The sequence below is a fragment of the Festucalex cinctus genome, chromosome 1 (genome assembly GCF_051991245.1).
Source record: "Festucalex cinctus isolate MCC-2025b chromosome 1, RoL_Fcin_1.0, whole genome shotgun sequence".
Classification (NCBI taxonomy): Eukaryota; Metazoa; Chordata; class Actinopteri; order Syngnathiformes; family Syngnathidae; genus Festucalex; species Festucalex cinctus.
This window is the reverse complement of record NC_135411.1, coordinates 44,305,910-44,330,591: the sequence shown is the minus strand read 5'-3', so window position 1 is coordinate 44,330,591 and position 24,682 is coordinate 44,305,910. Positions and strand designations below refer to the sequence as shown.

At 39.6% G+C, this 24,682-nt stretch overlaps 2 protein-coding genes across 5 annotated transcripts in view; both read right to left on the bottom strand.

Moving 5' to 3' along the window:
- The window catches only part of chd7 (chromodomain helicase DNA binding protein 7), a 96,420-nt gene extending 91,928 nt beyond the window's left edge, over positions 1-4,492 (bottom strand). For 2 of the 4 annotated variants that reach the window (XM_077536962.1, XM_077536944.1), the window contains exon 1: positions 4,142-4,492. The gene's annotated coding sequence lies outside the window, so the exon portion shown is untranslated. Of the gene's footprint in view, positions 1-2,937; positions 3,033-3,572; positions 3,695-4,141 lie in introns of those variants that run through there. The other 2 variants (XM_077536971.1, XM_077536954.1) reach the window with 2 other exon arrangements.
- A 1,382-nt stretch (positions 4,493-5,874) lies between these two features.
- Positions 5,875-24,682, bottom strand: part of rab2a (RAB2A, member RAS oncogene family) — a 29,590-nt gene continuing 10,782 nt past the window's right edge. Inside the window, exons 3-8 of the mRNA XM_077536930.1 lie at positions 23,562-23,629; positions 21,590-21,672; positions 17,013-17,105; positions 16,253-16,364; positions 12,315-12,383; positions 5,875-8,106 (exon numbers count right to left, since the gene is read on the bottom strand). Coding sequence (XP_077393056.1) covers positions 8,011-8,106; positions 12,315-12,383; positions 16,253-16,364; positions 17,013-17,105; positions 21,590-21,672; positions 23,562-23,629 — 521 coding nt within the window. The 3' untranslated portion in view covers positions 5,875-8,010. The remainder of the gene's footprint in view (positions 8,107-12,314; positions 12,384-16,252; positions 16,365-17,012; positions 17,106-21,589; positions 21,673-23,561; positions 23,630-24,682) is intronic.

Sequence of the window (24,682 nt, the reverse complement as noted above, 5' to 3'; positions counted from 1 at the left end):
AACTAGTGCGCCTCACTTTGTCCTGCTCCAAATACAAAAGCGTCATCCGCAACGCATGTATCAGTGCCCGCCCGTGCGAACTACTGTACATTGACTATAAAGTGAAATCGCACTGCCAGAAAATGCTCAGACCTCGTTTGGTGTTTAATGCACCATTAGCCAACATGTGCTTATTAAATTGCCAGTGCTAAACAAATATTTTATAATATTATAAATTTAATGAATTATAATAAATGCAATGATAATAAAAAAAAAAAAAATTAAAAATTGTTTTTTTTTTTTTGGGCATTTCGGTTTTCGGCCGAGCATTTCGCATTTTTGGTTTCGGACAAAAATTTCCATTCCGGTACATCCCTACCAAATACCGATAACCACGAGCAAAATTAATTAAAAACCAAATTCCCACCCAAAAATGACAAATGATTTTAAAGAAAAACTTGTATATCCCAATATATTATTATTTTTAGGAGTGTGAATTGCCTCGTACCTGACGATTCGATCTGTATCACGATTCATAGGTCATGATTCGATTCGATTAATCCCGATATGAATTTACAAGTCGATTGTTGCGATTTTTTTTTTGATTTTTTTTTTACTCAATTTAGAAAATACCTTTCAGTAAACTTGTACATGTACCCTGTAAGATTTGTATGAAATTGTATTATTTATTGATCTGAAACTTCAGTTTTATAACTGTGAGCCACTGTATTTAACAAACAGGAATTGAAATAAAATATTCAGGCTTAATGTTCCATTAATATAACAAATTTTCCATGCTTAAAGTGTGAAAGTTGGACGTTTTGTTGAATATATTTCCATCAAAAATGTATGTTAAAAAAGTCGATTCGGCTGCCTATTGAATCGATTCGAGAATTGCGTGCTGTAGTATCGCGATATATTGCCAAATCTATTTTTTTTTAACACCCCTAATTATTTTTCTTAAAATTGCATGAAATTAATACCAACTTCCTATTCCTATGATTTCTCAATTCTAGTTCTTGATCATAAAACGGACGTCCGCTTCCCAGTTCTGAGGTCTCCGGTTCGAGTCCAGGCTCGGACCTTCCTGGGTGGAGTTTGCATGTTCTCCCCGTGCCCGCGTGGGTCTTCTCCGGGTACTCCGGTCTCCTCCCACATTCCAAAGACATGCATGGCAGGTTAATTGGGCGCTCCGAATTGTCCCTAGGTGTGCGTGTGCGTGTGAGTGTGGATGGTTGTTCGTCTCTGTGTGCCCTGCGATTGGTTGGCAACCAGTCCAGGGTGTCCCCCGCCTACTGCCCAGAGCCAGCTGAGATAGGCGCCAGCAGCCCCCGCGACCCTTGTGAGGAATAAGCGGTCAAGAAAATGGATGGATGGATGGATCATAAAACGGGTACTGGTTTCTGCCACCTCCGCGAGTACTAATACCTTAAAATGAGACTGGTGTCGGTAGTGCCACCTGTGCCTCAATTTCTCTGCCAAGAAAAACCCTGATTCCACCCCAAAAAAATACATTAAATAAAATACATAAATACATGTGACTGCAAAAGAAGAAAATGTTGGTAACAAGGGAAGGTCTTGTTACTAGATTGGCAATATTTTTTAGATATTATGTGGGAATGTGTTTGATAGATTTATTTTTTCATTAAGTGGTTTGATATTTCTCTATATGGCTGGACAACATGTTTATTTCATGTCGCAGATGTTCTGACAACCTCAAGTTTATGTTTCTGGAATACTTTGCACTGTGCTCATATTGTTTCGTTGTGTTGGTGTCTTTTTAAAGGTTAAATATGTTTTCAAATTAAATTATCCAGATTAATTCAAACTTTTTTTTCCCTGAAAAAAAACCAAAAACATAACTGTCGATAACGACTAATATATACACACACATATATACATACATACTTCTTTTTTTTCCCCCAGTCATAGCGCCCAGCCCTATTTTGTGGTCTATTTAAATAATTGATTCAATATATGAAATAAAGAAGACACTTTGTTGTTTACATGTTTTAAAATAATGCAAGAATATAATTTGTAGTGTTTTATGATTAATGTCGACAGCAACAAACGTCAACTATTACATGGTTTGAAAATTAATCGATTTTTCACACAAGACTCCAAGGTCACCAACACAACTTTGACGAGTAACCCGTCCATAACACATGCAAATAACATGGGAGATGGTCAGCTTTTTCTCCAAGTTTCTATTTAACTCAGCACAACAAACCCCCGAACAAACCAAAACTATCGTAGTTTTGAAGGTTCGCTATTCAAACCACAAGAAAAGACAACCGGGAGAAAGAGCCATGGTGGTGAACATCTGTTGTGTGTGTGTGTGTGTGTGTGTGTGTGTGTGTGTGTGTGGTCGGGGGCCTCTTATCTCTCCCTCTGTGGCCCGCTAAACATGACGAGCTGCCATCTTGGCTCACAGACGCAAGGTAGTGTGGGGGTAGCAGCTCCAAGCTCGACGGCAGACAGGAGGCGGAAAAACAACCATTCGGCACGTTTACAAGGATCGTGTCGGGCTATGAGAACATTAATTTAGTGTTATATTTAATAGCAGTGTTTGTTTCGGTGCTACTTCTTTTTTTTTTTTTTTTTCTTAAGCCAAGACAAAGTTGCGCGAACGCCAGTCTGACCATTACGCAAGTTGTGTGATTACAGAACACAAGCGGCATCCGAAATAAAACTACCGCAAAAATGTGGACCAAAATCTGCTTAATACAAACTAGTTGAATGATTTACAACAATAGCAGAGATGCGTTAGGGTGTCGGCAGGTGTTTGGAGCCGCAGTTTACTCCCGTTCATGTCGAGTAACAAGTGTAACTGTAATGATAGCCAAACTTGGTCGACGGACGGGTGGAATTTAACACCATAAAAATGTTTCTCCGCGGAAGCCACAGAACGAAAAGTAACAGGAATATCGACAGTCAGACTTGGTTCGTTTAACTCACCCAAAGTATATAGGAAGGCAAGTAAACTTTAGTTGCCCAAGAGTAGCATCCTCTCATAACCGCCCCGAGCAGGGTAATAACTAGCTCAGGGGCTAATAAGTACACAATGAAGATGAGGGCTGGCTAACACGCTATGTGAACTTCTGTGTCCTAGCACTGGGCTAACCTCCAGCGGCTAGCGAGGCTAATTAGCCCATCAGTGGAGTTTCGCACGTCGTTCCCAACAGAGGAACGAGCACCGTTTGGGGTTGTTATTTAAGTGCAAAAACTTTATACCTCACACTTAGGCGCATAACAATACTGGATGATACTTTTCGCGTATTGTTAACGCCGATTACATTGGTAAGAGATGAAATAAAACAACGTGAACGACGCGGTTAATAAAGATGACCGCCTGGCCTCACAATCCCCCCGTCCTCTCCTGTGTCCCGACCATCCAATAAAACTAGCGACCACTACGGACACTTTACAACGTTCCCGTCTAATGCAGACGCGAATTCAATGAAAAATTGACTTATGTGAGCCAAACTGTAAATAAATGTGTTCACATAATCCACTTTGGCATTTATCTACGGTGTTTTGTTCGCCGGGAAGCTCCCAGGGAGATTGGCTCATTCACTCGGCCAGTGACTCACCTCTACGCTCGAGCCACCTCGTGTCTTCTGAAAGCTCAACACAATTAGCTAACTATGCTAACACCCACACTTCACTACTCACTCAAGTACATTTTTCACAATGAAAAAAAAAACTCAAGTCGACGAGAAACGGACACAGAATAAGAGTGGTTCACCCTTCCGTCCCGGGAAAAAAAAAAAAGCTTTCCACTTTCCAAGTAACTATCGGAAAGTGGCTTGTGTGCGCGTGTATGTGTGCGAGTGTGCGATTAGCGGGTGGCAAAGCTAAATTTGCTATTGTTAGCATGTCGGCATGGCTGATACACAGACCTTCAATGACTTTCGACCTAAATCAGAAACAAACCAGGGCGAGAATACGCGTCGTCGCCCGGATTATACGATTTCCCACGAGTTGTCCACGAATCAAACATCAATCTCCCTCACACTCAGTGAGTGCGATTGCGTTCAAAAGTACCGAAAACTTGGCATTCGCCGAATGGAAACGCTTCTAATTCACGAATACTACTACACCAAATGCCGGTGATGCTCTATACATTTTTGATTAAAAGTGAAAATAAAAATCGTCTTACCCAATAAGGTCGGTCACTTTAATCTTCTTTTTCTTTTCTTTTTTTAAACCAAATCAACTCCTCATTAGTATCTCCGTTTGCTCAGGGGGGAAAAAAACACCGTGGTCCTTTCTGGCTTTCGATAAACAGAATGAGGAAAAAGTTGAATTTGAATGTTTTTCATGAAATATATCTCCGGTGGGTCTCGCATCTGCGACGTCGACGAGTGCGCGTTGCGCTTCTTCTCCTTTGTGATAATTTCGCTCAAATTGAGTTTAATCCGATCGATCTCTTTGCTGGTCGGTCGCGTTGCCGAGTCCTCCCCTCCAGACACTCGCTCACCTTCCTCGGCCAGGGGTGCGCGCTCCCGAGGACCTCTCATACAGATAAACAGGCAGCGTGCGCGGTCACTGACCCGTCGTGCCTGTGTGAAGCTGTTATTCGCTCAGTAGTGGGAAACAAAATAAAAAGTACGTTGGACGTTTTATGTTAATTATGTGGAAGAAAGAAACGTTGAAACAGATTTGATTGCAGCCTCCACAAGTTAACAATTAGCCAACACCAACCAACTGTACCTATTTCTAATACACTGCATGTCTAAATAAGCCTGACAGTTGAATGGAAATTGTCAAACTTAAGTTTATCAAATTACGTGACCCCGTTTTGCAATGCGTTTTGATTCAGCCTGTCTATGGTCATATTTTTGTTTCTAATGCATGTAATGTTTTTTTTTCTCCCCAGAATGTCACCGATGGTGTAGTGGTTCACTCACTTGATTTCAATGTACGTACTAAGTTTTCTGTTCCCACTTAGTGGGAATGCTTGTGAGCCCTTTGATGAAATTGCGACCAGTCCAGGGTGTAGTCTGTCTTTCGCAAAACCAGCTAGGCTCCAGCCTCCTGTGACCCCGACTAGGATCATCGGATAGCTTTCCAGAATGTAGGCTATTTGGAAAAAAATAAGTCAACATTTCCTTTAGAATTAAACATCCATCCATTAATCAATAAAAATACGAAAAAAAAACAACCTATGTGGGTATGATGGTGAGTACTTTGCATGAGGTGAACTCAGCTGGGAAAGCTCACTCTATAATGACAATAGCATAAAAAATAAGTCTTTTTTTTATGCAATATTGCAAGTTACAACGTAACATTAAAAAAGTCTTCACTTTGAGATAGTAATGTAAACATGGTCAAAAAGACACCCTAAGGGAAAATAATCTTTTATATTCCCTGACAACAATCAAGGCACTGTAACAGGGTAAATAACTGGATGTTTCATTTACCTGTTATCGCAGCTCTCCACACCAATTGATGATTCCAAGGTAGTGGTGAGTTTTTTTTTTCCCCTTTCAGATTATCATCACACATGACACATTAATTAACCACACATTTCTTTGATAACTTTGTGATAAGTGTCTATACAAGTATTTCAAAGAACAGCATTTTGTATCACAAAATATACAATAGTGACAACCATTTTCTCATTAGCTTTGTCTGATGAAATACAGGGATACCAACTGGTTTTGTAATGTATCATAATTTACAGAATGTTTTCTAATCAGCAAAAAAAAAAAAAAAAAAGGCCCTGAAGTAGCATCTTCATGAGGTTTTAAACATGTCCAGTGCTTCTGTAATTAATTTATATGCAGCTACCAACCAATTAGCATTTGTAATAAAATAACATAACTCGTACTTTTTGTTGTTGTTGAAAGAACACTATATTTCTCCATCTTCACATAACAAAGTGACATGTTGAGCTTAGAATGTTTTATTATAGTTTATTGTGATAGCATTGTTTTTTCTTCATTTTTCATTTTATTTTCTTCAAAAGAACAAACACAACAAATAACTTTTGGGTCAGGAGGAGGAGCAGGAAGATGAAGATTGAGAGGGGAAGAGAAGGGGCACACAGGTAAGATAGATCAATCCATAGATAGATAAATAGATGCATCAGGTTTGGCTTGATCCTCCCCACGTAACCACTGAGTCTGTTTGTCCACACAAGCACACTAAATGTTGCTTACAAAGAATAATCCTCAACTGACTTAATATCTGTCTGATATATATATCTAAAATGACAACAAAAAAAAGATTCCCACATCTACACAGAAGTTAAAACATTACTTAGACTATATGTATGTACGCATATATTGTATGCAGGGCATGTGTGCGCGCACCGGGAACGGGTGGGAAGAAAGTAATTGATGAGGACTTAAATCTGACGGTCCAACACTCCCCACGATGTGTGTCGAATGTAATACTGTATGTACATCAGAATCTCGCAAGTTTGTGGTAAAGCAGGTTTGCAGCTACTTCATTTTAGCAACTGTCCAAATCTCTCAAGGGGGTGGAGTTAAGGCAGACAGCTGATCCCGATGTGACATCATAATGGGGTGATTTTGACCCCCCCCCCTTTTTTTATTGAACGAAACACAGGTAAACATGCTGTTTTGGCAATTACAAAAAAAAGAAAAAAAAAGTATCCACACAGTCAGAAGAGGGATGAGCAGTAGGGATACATGTGGAAATCTGAACAGAATAACTGAACAATGATCAAAACAGTAAAATGATGCCCATTACATTACCAAGCAAATAAAAATTGCAGCAGTCAATGATCAAGGTCTAAACAACACGCTATATATCTGCAAACTAATTCATGGTGAGAGTCAAAGCTTGCTTTAAATGGGAGATTCCTTGACATTTGAGTCGATTCTCCACCAGGGACTCTACATGATCTTGTTAAATGCCATTTATCATTCAAACTTGTCATTTATAAGAAAAGGGCATCAGCAACCCCTTTCAACAGGAATTGTGAGCATTTGGGTTTCAATGAGAATTGCTGAAGGTCCAGAAAGGCCTCTTGCCTTTTTTTTTTTTCTTTCTCTCTTATAAAGCCCCGGTGAAGACTACAACTTGCCAAGTTTCACGCTTTAACAGCCAAAGAAGCTACAGAAATCTAAAGAGCCATATATACAATACATAGAATAGCGCCTGATAAATAGTTAACAAAACATTTCCAAAGGTTTCCTTTTTTTTTTTTTTTTTATTCTCAACTTCATGGGAGCCACTTCTTGCAACATCCCTTTGACGTTTCTTTAACTTTTGTAATTTTTCTACCATTCCAAAAGGATTCATTCTCACACAACAGTTCGGTCTTTTATTCTCTCCCCAGGACAATTTAAAACAGCCACACAATTGTTTAGTGTTCATTAAATACATATCACCTGCAAGTTGACATGAAGACAAAGAGAAGGGGAAAAGAAACGGTTTTATGAACAGAGGGTAGTGACTTCAAAGACTGACTTCATTGGAATGCCTATATCATCCCTATACACGCAGGCACTACATGTACAAACACGTCTCGCTACCAATGTGCTGCATGGTTTTCTTTAAAAACTTGTGGAGATGTGTGTGTGTATAGGCAACACATGGTTTATTATTCCATACAGTCAGTCAGTGTCAGATGGTGTTTTATTTATTTATTTATTTATTCCTCTCTCTCTCTCTGAGCATATCTTCACCATCCTCTTGGTGTCACTTTTAAAACAAACAGTTAAAACCAATGCATCTTCCTAAGGAAGATGTCAACTTTAGAATTTAGTGATGTCAAGCTGATTCTTTCATTCTTGTAAGGTTTGAGCTCATAGGATGCTGCCATGAGCCTCTCAGGTATGATTTAGCAGAAAAGGAAGAAAAAAAAAAAAGATTGGTCTGAGAGACAGAAAGCGAGGAAGACACAAAGGGATGGATGGATGGATGACAGTATGGAGAGAGACATGTTAACAAACTGTTACTGAGCCTGCACAGTTCTGCAGAAACGCAAGTGGGGAGGGTTGGAGAGGGCTTAGGGGTTAAAGGAGGAGGACGAAGAGGTCTGTTTTGGGGCCTTCAGCAGCAGCCACCTCCAGCCTGTTGGCCTCCCTGGCTACCGGGCAGTGTCGAGTTGGTGGTAGGGTGCTGAGGTCCAATCTTTATACCGTTAGCCTGAATGGAAACAGTGAGAATGAGACCGACATCACAACTTATGGAATGATTACCCATGCAAAAAACCTCAAAGCAACAGTAGTATGGCATTATTGTTGGGAAGATTGCAGCAAAATAACATCACCCTTATTGCATTGACTGTCAGTAAAAAGGTGGAAAAAGCCACCTTACAAACCCAATTCTAATGAAGTTGGTATGTTGTGTTAAAAACAAATAAAAACAGAATACAATGATTTGCAAAGCATGTTCAATCTGTATTTAATTGAATACATTACAAAGACAAGACATTTATGGTCAAACTGATAAATGTTAAATCATTAACTTGGAATTTTATGGCAGCAACATGTTCCAAAAAAGCTGGGACAGGTGGCAAAAGAGACTGTGAAAGTTGAGGAATGCTCATCAAACACCTGTTTGGAACATCCCACAGGTGAACAGGCTAATTAAGAACAGGTAGGTGAAAGGAGCTTCCCTGAATTTCTCCGCCATTCACAAGCAAAGATGGGGCGAGGTTCACCTCTTTGTGATAAAGTGCGTGAGAAAATATTCAAACAGGACAATGTTCCTCAAAGTACAATTCCAAGTAGGGATTTCATCATCTTTGGTCCATAATATCATCCAAAAAAAAGCAATGTCAGCAAATACTGTTTAGTGCTACATCCTTAAAAGTACAACTTAAACTCAACTAATGCAAAGCAAAAGCCATTTATCTACACCCAGAAACGCCGCCAGCTTCTCTGGGACCGAGCTCATCTAAAATGGACTGATGCAAAGTGTTCTGTGGTCTGATGAGTCCATATTTCATATTGTTTTTGGAACTTGTGGACGTCGTGTCCTCCGGGCCAAAGAGGAAAAGAACCATCCAGACTTTTATGGACGCAAAGTTCAAAAGCCAGCATCTGTGATGGTATGTGGTTGTGTTAGTGCCAATGGCATCGGTTTACGTACACATTGGTGACATGAAGGCACCATTAATGATGAAAGGTGCATCCCGGTTTTGGAGAAACGTGCCATCCAAGCAACGTCTTTTACATGGACGCCCATGATTATTTCAGCAAGACAACGCCAAACCAGATTCTGCATGTGTTACCACAGCCTTACTTCGTAATTAAGAATGCGGGTACTAAAGCCTGCAGTCCAGACCTGCCTCCCAATGAAAACATGTGCCGCATGATGAAGCATAAAATACAACAGAGACGCTGGACTGTAGAACAGCTGAAGCTGTACATCAAGCAAGAATGACCAAGAATTACGCCTACAAAGCTTCAACAATTAGTGTCCTCACTTAGTTCCCACACGTTTATTGAACGCTGTTCAAAAAAAAAAAAAGTGATGCAACACAATGGCAAACATGACCCTGTCCCAGCTTTTTTGGAACATGTTACAGCCATAAAACTAAGTTAATAATTATTTGGCAAAAACAAAGCTTATAAGTTTAAGCATTAAATATCTTGTCTCTGTAGTGTATTCAATTAAGTATACAGTAGGTTGAACATGATTTGCAAATCATTTTTATTTCTGTTTAACACAATGTACCAACTTCATAGAAATTGGGTTTATACTGATGGGTTTTGCCCCATTAATGGTAACTTGAATGTGTCCAGGTGAGCAAAGTAGCTAAAACAATGCGAGAAAAAAAGTGGTTTCTAATACAAAAAAACAACAACAAAAAAACAAAACAAAAAACAAACAAAAAAACTAAGCTTGCCGAATGACTGTGTCATAGTTTTTATGTTGAGATTAACATGACACAGCAAATGCAGGGTTTCCTCTTAGATCACAGTACAGAAGGAGCAACAGGTGCTGCAGAGGAAACAGCAGCTCTGAAAGATACTATGAGAAATGAATGGCCCTAATAAAAAAGGCAACCTTCGAGAGCGAGAGAGGCAGGTGGGTAGATGGGCGAGCCACATATTGTAGCTCTTTCAAGTCTCGCTCTCATCTGTTCAATTGAAGCCCTCCTTCCACCTACCATTAATGTGCCGACTTTCCCTCTGTGGGGCTGGCTCATGCGCTCTCCTTCTGTATATTTATCTCGCTCCTTTCCAGCGTAACTCACCCTCCTACATTCAGTAGCAGCCGTGCCTCTGGGAAACACTGTATGCCTTTAAATCACGTTTATTGAGCTAAGGCCATGTGTGTCTGAGTGTTTTCTCAGAGTGGCTGCCAACATTTCTGGTGGGGCTTCCCTCACTCGCTTTCTCTCTCGCTCGCAGCCAGTCAGCTGATGTGGTTTGGCCGACTGGCCTGCCTTCATTCCATCTTGCTGTTCCTAACAAAACCACTCACGGCTGGCTAACTGACTAACACTTGGACTTGCTGTTTGGCTGATACGGGGTATGTGGACATGGACGCAGATGGGCACGCATTTTGTGTTAAGATACAACACGTTCTGTCTACATTAATGGGCATGTTCACAAGGATTTTTGGCAAGTACAATCTAGGAAAGAGTCCAGAGCCAACTGCCTGAGAATGATTCTTATGTACAGTAGCTACTGAGACAGGATTAGGCATGAATTCGACGCCACTCAAAGTATAAAGCAATAGGTACATGAGAGTCCTTATCAAACAACACAAAAACAAAAAAACAGAAATCGTACAGCACTGCTAAAGGGCATATGTGTATTACTTGTTGCTGGCTTCTAGTGCATTTAATAACAATTACAGTATATTACAGTCATCTGAGTAGACTTAATTTTACAATCTTACCTCATTCACTCCCAGCTATTTTCACTGAAGCAACCCCGTTTGCTTTCAGCTGTTTTGCTGGATTTTGACTGATTTTGCAAGGCTCACAAAATAGTATGTTCTGTTGCTATAAAAACATGGAACCTAACAAAAAAAAAAGATTAGTCTCTTCTTTCATAAGGAAAAAGAAAGTATATTTCTATCTATTTCCATTTTGCAGAAATTAGCATTAGAATATAGCTAAGTTGGATCAATATTTACATTCCTGGTGAAAACTGACAAAAAGAGCTTGTTGCAACATGGCCCTGGTTGATTAATAAACAATTACTGTATCTTCTTACACTGCTGCCACCTGCTGGTTGTTTTTGTAATAACCACCATTACTTCAACCGTTCTCTGCAGTGGAGAGGCTGCATCAAAGCCTTCTGTATGCTCTAGCATAAAAAAATAAATAAAAAAAGTATAAATACGTCTTTGGGACACTGGTAATATTTAACTCATTCACTGCCAGCCATTTTAGAAAATATAAAAACCCACGCGATATTACGTTCAATAATTATATATAAACTGAATCTACCAAATAACAGAATAGACTCCCTACTTTTTGATTTGTTCTGTTCTTTTATAATTGACAGTAGAAAAATGTAGGTTGCACAAAATACAGCCATTACTCCCATGGACACTGAAACTGTGTTTATTTCATATAAAATGGGGCAATGATGTCATCTACCGGTGGGTAAGCATCAGTAGCGTTGCTTCCAAGTTTGACATTTACAGTGGAGCGTAATCAGATTTTCCCCCATTATCCCCACTCAAAAAAATATAAAATTGACAAGTATATATGTCAAAGGCAGTGGATGAATTAAAATAGAACGTATTTATACATTTTCTGGGAGCAAATGAGTTAAAAAGGCAGTAGTGTGGAAATGACAGTTTGTTTTGTTAACCAGTCATCTTCAGCTCCAGTCCAACTATTATGTGCATTAGCAAGCAAAATAGAAATATGTCACAACTAGACTGTAATAAAACACAGTATCTATGATTACACAAGAACACAGAGTAATAGTTTTATGAAACATGAAAAATCCTGCCAGGGTATTTTTGCACAGAATTGTCAGATTTCCCTTGATTGCACATACCAACATTCCTGTCTGGACAACTGTTCCACAACAAAGATAACCATCTGTTTGACTAGATGATGGTAAACTGGCATTGCTGGCTGTCTGGATGAATGTTTGTTTTCTTGTGAATGACTGCAACCTTGTTGGGTGTGAGGAATTTATGAGCTGGCAAAATGCTGAGAGAGAGAAACAAATCTCAAGAATTAAGCGAGTAAAACTGAAAAGCGGAGCAGGGGGGAGGCGGAACGTAGAGAGTTTGCTTTGGCATGCACGAAAGGATCTAAAAGGAAAGTTGCCCTCCAGGTGAAGGAACACGCCACCGGGCAAAAGAAAACTTATTGTAAGGAAAGCAAAGGAAAAGAAAAAAAAAAAAGTGACCTGTGTGTCTTTGTGTCTCACCTCATTGTTGATATCAAAAACCCCCTCTTGGATCTTCTCATAAATCTCCTTGGCTGTGTTGATGAAAGCCTGAAATTGAGAGAGAAGAGAAGAGATGCACTAAAGATTTATGGCTTGCCGTGCCAACAAGAGGAAGGGACCGATATTTCGAGTTCGCACACAAAATGCAACTAAACCACTTCTTCATTGGACCTTGGGCAGCTGTGTGAACTCAGGAAAAAGGGAAAAAAAAAAAAAAAAAAAAAAAAAACATCATGAAAATACAATGGCAGATATTTTGGTAAAATGAAGAATTTGAATTTAGTGAGAACAATGGGTTTAATCACTTTATTAAGTGGTGTGACTTTTGTCTCGATAGTGCATTATGCAACATTGAATAACTCCCACTTGTCACACCTTCTTAGCAATGCCCAAAAAAACCTCACTGCTCCCAATGAATTATTAGCATGTTGAATGAACTTAATACGAGGGTAGTGCTGGCCGATTATGGGGAAAATAATTTAGATTTCTGATTGATACTAAAATCACGATTAATAAACAATTACCATATCCATAAATTTCAAATCATAGTATTTATTCAACTATCAAAAAAAATAACTTAAAAAGATTAGAAAAAAAATATATGCCTTCGCCTATAGTTATATTATGTGTCTAAATAGGTTTTTATACGGTTTCTTTGTGTGAATTCATTATTGGAAGGTAAATCACTCTCGTGAGTTCTAACGCTAAGACTTGCCAGCACGTCTTGCTCGCACCATTCACATTAAGCAGGCGATATTTCTAAATCCAATTATGTGTTGTATTTAAATATTAAATGTGCGTAATTATTTTTGTAGTGTGTATAGGTTTTCAGTAAAGTTCAACAAACATTTTAAGCACCCCGAGGGAGGGCAGAAGAAAATTAATCACACACTTGCTATTAAGCAACACAGATATATTCAGAGTGCTTTCACAGGAACTTGCATACCCACAACACCGTTTGTCACAATCGTTTTCCTTTGATTATGTTTTGATCATCGTGAGAAGAAATCATGACTACCTTGAGACTAATTGCCAAGCCCTACATGAGGGTGTGAAGCAATTTGTAACACTGCTCATAAAGGTGTGTCAACTGCTGGTGACAGATTCAGACATGCGACACTTGGCAGCATTGTACTGAATTCTCAAGAAGTGACGCATGTAAGCATGCAGATACAGCCATTTGTCATGTGTGGGATATTGAATCTCCTACATATTTGAACCATACTTTTGGCATACCATCTACGTACTTGCAATTATTTCTTAAAATAAAAATAAAAATAAACCCTGTTCAATGTTAATGATCACAAATCCTTTTGTGTGTGACCAACACTGATCGGCCAATGAGCAGACTACATGACTGTTCCGGTAAATGGAACAATAGTCAATTAGTTGTTAACTTTGAAGATTGAGTGGGGCTACAAATGTGGTTATGAGAATAGGTGGGCCTGCTAACAGTATAGTTTGGGATAATATCGGAGTGCTCTTGGTTATGTGAAATACAGCATTTGTTTTTGTGAATGGCAACTGAAATCTAAACTTGACTTGCTATTTTTGAGTCTATTCTCTTTTGTTATTGTAAAGGTGAAGCTAAAATGTTGCAGTCAGTCCATAAATAGTGGGATGTCAACACAACTGTCATCTTTCTGGCTCTAACATCATCTGCACTTCAGCTGAAGACTTTCAGCTTTCATTTTAGGGTATATCATGTATTGATATGACTGCTGAGGATGAATTCTGAAGTGTTTTGGGCAATACTGTATTACCAGCTCATATTAGCCAGAAGGGCGCTTCACAGTTCAGCTGGACATTGACCTGAAGCATACTGTGTGTGAGTTTTTTAAGGCAAAGAAATAGAATGTTCTGATTTTGCCAGTCCATCATTTGTCATTCCCAACTAATGAGACACTAAGCAGTGGCTTTAGAGTCATAGGAATAGTATGTTATATTGTGAACTTCTATCTAGCACCCTGTAAAAATAGAATAAGGTGCCCATGGGGTGCTCCCTGGTGCACTCCCGTTCACTTTTGTCCTCTTTTCTTACTTCGACTCCCCTGACTTCAATTCAGAGGTGTTATATGAAGATGGGCTGGATGAAGAGATGACGTTTGAGGAGGATGTAGTGAAAGATGAGAGAACTCGATAATGTCAAAAAGGAGGAGCACAAGTGAAGAGGCAAAGGAAAGGATCATAGGGAAGAGGGAAATGGACAAAGATGAGGAGAGGATGCTTACAGAAAATGTCTCCTTCCATCAACCCAGTGTCCACCCACAGAGTCTGATGGCAAACCCTGGACACCGATTGGCTGTTCTGTGTTGGGCGGAGGAGGCGGGGTGAAGGCTATGAATATGTATGAACTTGAACTGGCTGATATACTGCTGGAGAAAGGGGTTGATGGCAACAAGGGAGAAAGGGGGAGGAGGAGAAGGGTTGAAGGAGATCAAGACATGAATGGTGGGAAGGACAGAGGGGGGGAGGGGGAGCCTGATGACGGGGAAGAAAAAAAAAAAGGGTAGCTTGAGGAAGCAAGGGGGAGGGGGATAAAGAGGAAATGATGGACGCCGGTGGATGAGGAGGGATGGAGCAAGTGCAGATGAAGGGAGCCGAAAAGAGGAGCGGTATCAGGAGGATTCAGAGGACACTAATGAGACAAATTAATCATACCACACACACACAAGCACACCCTCCTTCTCATTTTAACCCCTGAGAGCTCTACTCGACAGCGCGCGTATGTGTGATAGGACGAGAGAATAGGGTTAAAGGGGGGGGAAAAATCAATGTAAACACACACACACAAGCCTGGGGCTGGCATGCTATTGAGTGTAGGATGGGATTATTTATGCGATTGGATAAGTGAGAAAAGGGTCCCAGAAGATGACACTGTGCATTCATTACACACACACACAACACCAGAGGTGTGTCCACAAGGCAGAGCAGACTGCTAACTGTGCGCCGTCATGCCGTGCACAGGATAGCCACTGATCTCGATATTTCAAGTCAATGTAAACAATTTGGAATTCTGGGCCACATAAACACGGTGTTCCGGTCAATATTGCAATTTTGGAAGATGAATTATGCATCAAAATCCACCTGTTTGGATCCATCTCAAGGGGGTGGCCATTTTGTCAATTGCTGTCAACTGAAAATGACATCACATTGACTACAGGTTCAGGCAAGTGGCAAAATGGCTACTGCTTTCGTTGAATAAAAACGGGCAGATTTTTCAGTTTATTTCATGTTCCACATACACAATATTAAGCAGAATGCCATGTTTAGACTGTGGGAGTGTATAGAACATATTATTGTGAAGAACTTATTTTTTTTTTTTTCTCCCAACCGGACTTCCTCTTTAAGACAGCTTTGGGGGATCTGCAAATTCCGGATAGCTTACTGTCGTGTCGTACAATTAGTAGATTTAGTATGATTAGCATGATTTAGACTTATTCACAAATGGGCTATTTCTGCATTTAGCAGCAATAATATGTAGTTATCATGTTTTTAATCTCAGTTTTTCATTTACATCGCACTGGCTTCAACTGAAACCAATTTTAAAAGTATTGATTTTTTTACTTTTTTTTGCTGCATTTTTGATGCTGAAACTCAAACTTTTTAAACCAGACCTCAAAGTGAGTTGAAAACAATGTTATCATTTCCAGATTAAGTACAGATGGTGGTAGAGGAAAATAGAGGACGTGTCTGATTATATCACAAACAAAACAATAGAAAATCACTGGGTCCATATGCGTCGATAAACTATTAAAGAAATGCATGTACAGAGTATTTCAAAGCATGCTACCATATGATAATGTCACTGGGATTTTTTTGAATGTTGTCACTTGTGGTGCCGACCTATTGCATAGAGCAGATGTGTTTTAAATTTCTGGACAAAGAAGATTTTGCATGCAAGTGTGTCTTATTACCTCCTCTACATTTGAGGCAGTCTTGGCTGAGGTCTCCATAAATATGAGACCGTGTTCTCTGGCAAACGCTTCCCCTTCCTCTTTCTTTACCTCTCTCCGTGACTCCAGGTCACTGAAACGCACAAACATGCAATGGTGGTGTAATAAGTCATTTTAAATGAGGAAACAACCATGCAGTCAGTCAACAGTTGAGACTATCATTACACTTTTTTTTTTTTTTTTTAATTGGAGTGCATAATGTTTTCATCTAACCCCAAATATAAACTACATATTTCTTTAGATGTTTAGTCCATCCAACAAAAACACAAGCCTTTAAGTGCGACATGGAGCTACAGAAGCGGGTAATACATTTAAATAGAGCAACTGTCAATGACAAGCTGAGGTTTGTCGCAACTTCCTCTTTTTAATGTAATGAGAAAGCACATCAACCAAAGTTCAACAATACTATTTTCTGTAATTACATTGACAAGCTCACTTTTGACATACATCTACCTTACAAAACACTACGTTACTTAACTTAACTAAGGTGCCAAGTGAGCCAATAGTGTTGCGAAAGAGCACTTTATTTGGATTATTTTTTTTTATTATTATTATTTTTTTTTTAAATCTTAAAATGTCTGCAATATGGCTCAGAAGATAAGTCATCTAGATGACCTATATTTCTACCAACCCCTTTTATAAGCAAATGCTCCGGTTACATAGGGTTAATAGCAAAATCTTTCAAACATGCACTCTATCTCTTGCCAAAACAAAAACAAACCTCTTGTTGCCAATGAGCATAATGACCATATTGGAGTTGGAATGTTGGCGAGCATCCTCTAACCAGGTCGTCAAGTGGTTAAAGGTGTCCCTCCTGAAATAAAAAGTGGAACATGACTACATCAGAGCATGACACATTCAAAGCTACAGTCCACATCATGAATGAGTGCGTCAAGAGATTTGTTATATTGGGATTCCTTACATATATTCTATGGGACACAAAATAATCGTACAAAAATAGGCCATTGCTTGCAAATGAGATTTTCCACACACACAAACAAAACATTTTTCTAACACATTCATTTAAAGTTGCAAAATTGGGCATATAACATTCAAAGTAGCAAACCTAAATTTTAGATTAATACAAAAAAATATAATTCACAAGAACTAAAAAATATATGTTCAAATATTGCTCTTGTGGTCGCTGAGAAAGGGATATTTTAAAAAAAGCTTATTTTGTACTCCATTACACACGCTGAGAACTGTTTTTGTTGTTTTCTATAAAATACCCCACATTTTCCCCATTCAACGTTCACAAATTCACCAATCTCAAATGAAATGTGAAAACAAATAAGCAGATTTTTTTTAATGTACCAACACACTGATCTATTTATATTTATTGTATTCTAATGTTTCTTTAATTGAGACAACAAACTGTTAATGGTGGCCATAAATACCCAAAAATAGTCCTTACTAGTGATTAGAGGTGTGCAAAATTTCCGATTCTTAGATTATTCACGATTCGGCCGTGGAACAATCGAGAACGATTCACAAACGTCCAAATTCCGATTATATAAATATGCCAAGGGAAGCGAAACGAGCGAAAAGTACGCGGAACTGAAACGCAGTAGCGCGCGCGGTCTTCGGGACGCTTTTTGGGACGGACCGAGAGTACACATCCACAACTCACGCCTCGAGATTCAAAACAACAACAAGCATGGCTGAGCTGACCAACCCACCTCTTCATGACATCAGACCTGCTCCGAAAAGGCAAACAACTTGAGGCGGAAGTATCAGCTAGCTGGCTGCAGTGCGTCGGTTAGCGTTCTACAGGGCGCCGCGCAGTGATACGAACGAACGAACAGAAAAGTAGTGGCTGGCGGTAATGGCGTCTGACTTTATTCAGAAAAGAGTATTGTGGTGGAAATGTATCACGCTTTTGAAAACAAAAAGTTTTTAGAAGAAAAACGCTTTATTTCCGAGACCCCAGCCAGCTTGCTGGACTATTTTCTTTTTTATTTTCCTCTCGTCCAACGCCGAAGTCAGTGCTGATCGCACACACGGGAGGTGAGGATCAAATTGAGATTCATGTTAAAAAAGCCGAACGATCCCATTAATGTTTACACGTTCATGTTTACACAAGTTAAAAAGCAGAAAAGCACTTGAGGTTTTTTTTTTTTTTTTTTTGTACCTCTGAGAAACTTTAATGTTTACATGTTCATCTTTACACAACTTAAAAAGCAGGAAAGCACTTTTTTTTTTTAGGCATTTGTATTGAAGTAGTAGTTCACATTGTCTTTCATTTATACCTCAATGCACTTTTGAGTGGATAAAAATAATATATTTTTGCTCAATGCTATGTTTTATTCTGTTGAAGACTGAATATACTTAAAAGCTGTTGTTACAGAATGAGGACTTGAGTATTTTATTTACTGTTTTGAACTGTTAACTTGATACTGAAATAGTAGTTTATGTAGGCCTGAGAGGACTTTTGTACTATTTTTGTAACTAATGTACGAAACATTAAAAGCACCAAAATACATTGGTTTTTTTCTGCTGCCTGGGGGGGAAATCAATAATCGTTTTATAATCGAATCGTAGCCTCTGAATCGTAATCGCAATCGAATCGTGAGGTGCCCCAAGATTCCCACCTCTACTAGTGATGCACGATAGGAAAAATTTCAACCGATACCGATAACCGATAATTTCCTGCTTTGTATGGTCGATACCGATTTGTTTTTTTATATTTAATATAGCCTTCATATAATCTGCAATTTGTTCATCCAGGAATGGAAAAAACTATGTTTTAGTAGCTCTGATTATGACAGCAAATGTGTATTTTCTTAATGAAATGGCTAATAGATAATTACACAAAATAAAAAGTTAGTTTTTAAATTAATACAGAACTACAACTGGTTTATCTGGAAAAACAAAACATTCATGTATGTATGCATTATGCAATAGGAATGCATTTATTCAACCCTAAGTGCAATAGTGCATGAGGATGAGGTCGGTGAATGTTTGGTAAAATTATATGCATTGACATTTGTCAACCTTAATTTAAAAAAATTGAAATCAAGTAAATAGACAAAATTGGTATTGAAGCAACACTTGTGGGTTAAATAAATAAGCAAGCTGCTTAGATTCGCGTGTTGTGTTGTGGCTTGCTTACAGCCGACAGTAACTGGCATTAAATAGTTCACTGCTTGGCTTGGCTTTAAAAGTTAAACATAAAATAACATGATACGGATTCTTGAAAACCCCCTCCCCGAACTGTGGTGAGACATAAGCCTGGTTCACACGGCAAGATTTTAAAATTGTCGGCTGATTTCCAATCTTTGACAGACACCACACGTGAAGAGAAAAAATCACGGGAGTTCCAGTTTTCAATGTACCGTGCGTGGTGTGCGGCCACACTGCACAATCAACACACCTCACACAAGCCGAGTTCATTCAAGAATATGACGGGATGTCTCCCAAAACCTCTCGAGATTAAACGTGGCTTCCGAGTCGTCAACATGAGTCGATCCTGGTTTTCAGCCGAAAAAGCGGCATAAAAAGAAAAGGTGTTGTTTAAAGGCGTGTAGGGCACTGGGAAGACATCGCTTGCCCTCGGCTCGGTGCTGGCGGCGCGGGTTGGCGTCCCACCCGGAGACCACGTTTATTTGTGGAGAATGAGTGTGCGTGTATAAAAATAAATAAATAAATAAATAAATAAAAATAAAAAATTAAAAAGTGTAATAGCGCGAGCACGGACTTTCTGCTGCGTCATGACTGTTTTGATTTTGGATTCCCCCCCGGCTTCCTCGCTGGCTTGCTTTCTGATTGGCTGCACGTCACCGTCAATCGGCTGCGCGCAGCGAAGTCGGGCCAAAAAATCCAACATGTTGGATATGCCCGATTTCAAGTCGGGGGTCCTTCCGATCGCCGATATCGGGAGGCGCCGTGTGTGGTGACAACACACACGGCAGGATTATCTGTGAAGATTATCACTAGCGTCTCGGCGCGTCCTTACGATTGTCGGGAGGGGAAATTCGGGGCTCAAATCGGGCCATTCTCCTGCCGTGTGAACCAGGCTTTACGTGTAGTGCATTGTTGTCAATCAAGCTATGGCCACTTCGGAGGATGCAACGTGACTCCAAATGTGCTATTAACTTGTTTTTAAAACAAAACAAAAAAACAAACAAAAAAACCCCAAAACGGCTGCTTGTCTAGCGCTATGAAAGCCATAACTTTGGCGTTAATGGCTTTAGGTTTGTTGTTGCTGCCTTGCTGGCTTCTTTAACTTAGCCTAGCAACATTAGCTGCTACAGCTGTGCCTCATTCAAGTTCGTTCAAAACGGCTCTGCTCTGCTTTCTCTCCTCTGTGCTTGCCAAAAGTCATCTGGATGGTAATTGTCATTCCGCCTTTAGATTTGTTGTTGCTGGCTTGTTACTTTAGCGCCGTGAGCCTAGCAACATTAGCTGCTGCCTCTGTGCCTCCTTCAAGTTCGTTCAAAACGGCTCTGCCATAATGATGGATTTTCAGGTGAGCAAAAGCCTTCTTGCCCCCTCTTCGAATCCTTGCTGAAAATGTTTTGATCTTCTGCCATGGAGGAAAAACCACCACACTGGTGAGGAGGACATGTTGATTGCTACGTGCTAGTCTAGACAGTAGTGTGGGGCGGACCAAGCTTCGGTTCAGCCGTTTTTATTTTTATTTTTTTTTAGATGCCGGTCTACAAGAGCAAGAGGCGTGATAGATGATGTAATCAGCGCGACATGGTCTATACAAGACGTAAGCCGCGTGACTTGGTGTATTGTTGGTCCTCATGTTGCAAACAGTGTACAGACTTTAATAGATATATCGGACCTTTGTATCGGCTAAAATATACATATCGGGCCGATCAAAAATGACGTCATATTTTCCCATATCGGCCGATATTGTATCGGTCCGATAAATATCGTGCATCCCCAGTCCTTACACTATTGTGTATAAACACACACATAATCATCAAATGACTGGTTGGTACAGATAGTTAGAAGTGACACATTTTTTGGGAGAATTCTTCCTGGTTTCAAATGGCAAAGTCCAGTCAAGGGAAAACCCTGACTCATTTTTTTTCTTTTGGGCCAAAGGTCCTAAAAAGGTTCTAAATGCTTATATAAAAAACCTTGAGGGACTATAAAACTTTTGCATCAATTTGACATTTGATTGTGATTCTGTGCCCTCCGTGAATCACTTGCTTGGTTCTGCCGCTACTGTTCAGAATTACTTGGCAACCCTGATATTTTACATTAATGAACCCTGTGAATAGAGGATATCCACAACAAGTGTTAATCTTAATAGTGCAGACAGTTAACGTGACTCGCTCTCACCTTGTGATGTCGTACACGAGCAGCGCACCGGCTGCACCTCTGTAGTAAGACCTGGTGATGGACCGAAATGACTCTTGACCAGCCTAGAGAGAAACATACATATATTCATAAAGAGAAATTGAATTCTGAATAATTGAACTGGGTCAAGTAAAGACAATTTGCTATTGTTTTGTTTGGTTTTCTAACTGTACTGACATGTTTGAAGTCTGATCATTTTGTTCTACAATACACGGACCGTTTTTTTGTGATTTAGGAGTGTGCTTATAAACGACGAGCTAGTCCAGTCCTGATTTCCCAAGCAAACTCCAGCTCCAGGATTTTGGCCAGTCATGGTGAAGGCAGGACAGAGCAGTATCTGTAAACTGGATACAATGGAGTCCTCTCTTATTTGCTCCATCTATCTTTCACAATTTCTTTCTTTCTCTCCGAGCATGTGTCAAAATCAAAACTTCAATTTCTCCATCCATAAACAATCAGGAAATCCCCATTAACTAGTATTGATGTAACATGTCAAGAACGGGTCACCAAATCTTTTTCACTTACACCCCCTTCTTTTATTCCTGCTTCATTGTCTCACCTTCACCGTCTTTTCCTTACATCACTCATCGTTTCATTCTCTCCCCAACGACACCGCCATCGCTCCGCTCACCAGCAAGTGTTCTTACCACCCCCCAAGCCATGTCTATTCATGCCCTGCCGCCATCCAATGTACAGTCACAATGTTGCCTGTGTCTCATCTGGGCCACAGACACAAACAAAAACGCACTCAGTGCCAGCAGCTGCAGTTCGGCTCAGCTGTTAAACCCAACAGGCAGGCAGTGGATGAATCACTCAACCAGTCATCCAACTTTGTCAGCCTGTCTGGTGGTGGATGATGCAAGCAATCACTCAATGAGTCAGAGAACTAACGAGTCAACCGAAGCAAAATGTCAGTTGGTCAGCCGTCCAGGAAATACCCATTAAGCTAGCCCGGTTCAACACACTGATAAGTTAGTGACTTTATATCCCGATACAAACAGCATACTGTTTATCTTTTAAATCACAGATCACACGAACTACAAGGTGACATGTTTCAACTCGTCTTTATGTGAGCCTGCAGCTGGCTGAGGTGTGTCATCACGACTGACATCACTGCTTGTCTTCCTGCTCAACACATCCAGTATTTTACAGGCCTGGAACATTTGTAGAGTTCTGGCGCTCCCTGCTGGTCAGATTGTGCACTACACATGGCACACAATACACGGAAAATTTGCTGCATTTGAGGCACTCCAAAAAAAATACAATGAAATTCAAGTATTTAACTCATTCACTGCCAGTCATTTTAGAAAATTTTTAAATTGTCAATACTCACGTGATATTACATTCAATAATTATATATAAACCGAATCTACCAAATAACAGAATAGACTCCCTACTTTTTGCCCCGTCCCGTTCTTTTATAATTGACAGTAGAAAAATGTAGGTTTGCCAAAATACAGCCATTTCTCCTATGGACTCTGAACCTGTGTTTATTTCGTATAAAATGGGGGCAATGATGTCATCTACCGGTGGTTGGGCATCAGTAAAGTTGTTTCTAAGTTTGATATTTACAGTGGAGCATGCTCAGATTCGCCCCCATTTAGCACCGCTCTAAAAAATACAATTGACAAGTATACTTGTCAAAGGCAGTGAATAACACATTTTAGTTTTGATTTATACTTAAGTAATAATTCATTAATATCTGGCCATTTTGGTAGCTAAATAAGTTACTTGTAAACTATAGTAATAAGTATATTCTTAATAACTAAGAATGTTGCAGTATTATACATAATGACTTATTAATTTTCCATTACAAGTGTAACCTGCAAATTCTTCTATCCTTCACATAAACAGTATCATTGACACTATCAAAAACACTCATTTTGAAATGTGCGAAACTATAATTTTAATTCATGTGAATCCAGAAAATAGAATTAAAAACGATATACTTTACCGTATCCCAAATCTGCAGTTTGATCTGTTTTCCATCTATTGTGATCATCCTTGCTCCAAACTCTACCCCTGCATTTAGGAGTAAGAAAAATTAGAGTTAGCAAACATAAATAAATAAATAAATAAATAAATACATACATAAATAAATAAATAAATAAATAAATTGAAAAATCCACGTGATACACTGCCCACTGCCCTCCATAATTATTGCCATCTAAGATGTGTTCTTTAGCTTCTAATAAATTCTGTACTTTTAAATAACACCAAAATCAAGAAAAAAAAAAGAGGGGGGTATCCAAACTTTGACTCAAATGCATTAATCCAGAGGGGAAAGAAGCCCACATTAAGAAATAATTATTTTACATCAGCTCATTTGTGCCACAATTATTAGCAGCCGTGCTGTTAATACCTTGTACAACCCCCTCTTTTGCCAACAAAACATCACCTAATCTTATCCTATCATGTTTCCACAAGATGTCAGTATACAGAAAGCGGCATCTTCAACCACTACTCTTTGTATAATCTCTCAAATCTAAATCATCTCCTCTGCACTCTCCTCATTAGCACACTCCACGGGTTTTTAATAGGGTTTAGGTCTGATGACTGAGATGACCATGGGAGGGAGCTTGATTTTCTGTCTAGTGAACCATTTCCGACTAATTCCAATATGAGGGTGCCGCACAAGTGCTATTTTTAGACCACAAGGCCGCATGACAGCAGAGTGAACCGGAAGGGGATCAACGTAGAAGCTTGCTCGCAGATGACCCATGCAAGTACTGCTTCTTTTTGTTCTCGTTTATCTCAGAAAAAATGTGCCGAGTGAACACTGCTGCTATGGAACTTGCACAAATGACTCCAGACACTACGACCCCCCAGATTTTTATTTGTTTCCCGAAACCAAAAAACCTAAGAGGGATACTGCAAATGTGAATAATGGGTACACTTGTGCGGACATCCAAAAGACCAGTTGAACGCCAGTGAGGTGAGGCCTTTCACCTTCATATGTAGTAAACATTTTGTTGGGGGCCATGCTCCAACAGATGTCAATCGTGATCCCTTGCTGGCCACTGCCGGCCCAAAGAGGTAAGCGGTTTTCTTTCTTTCTTTTTTTTTGTTTGGCGT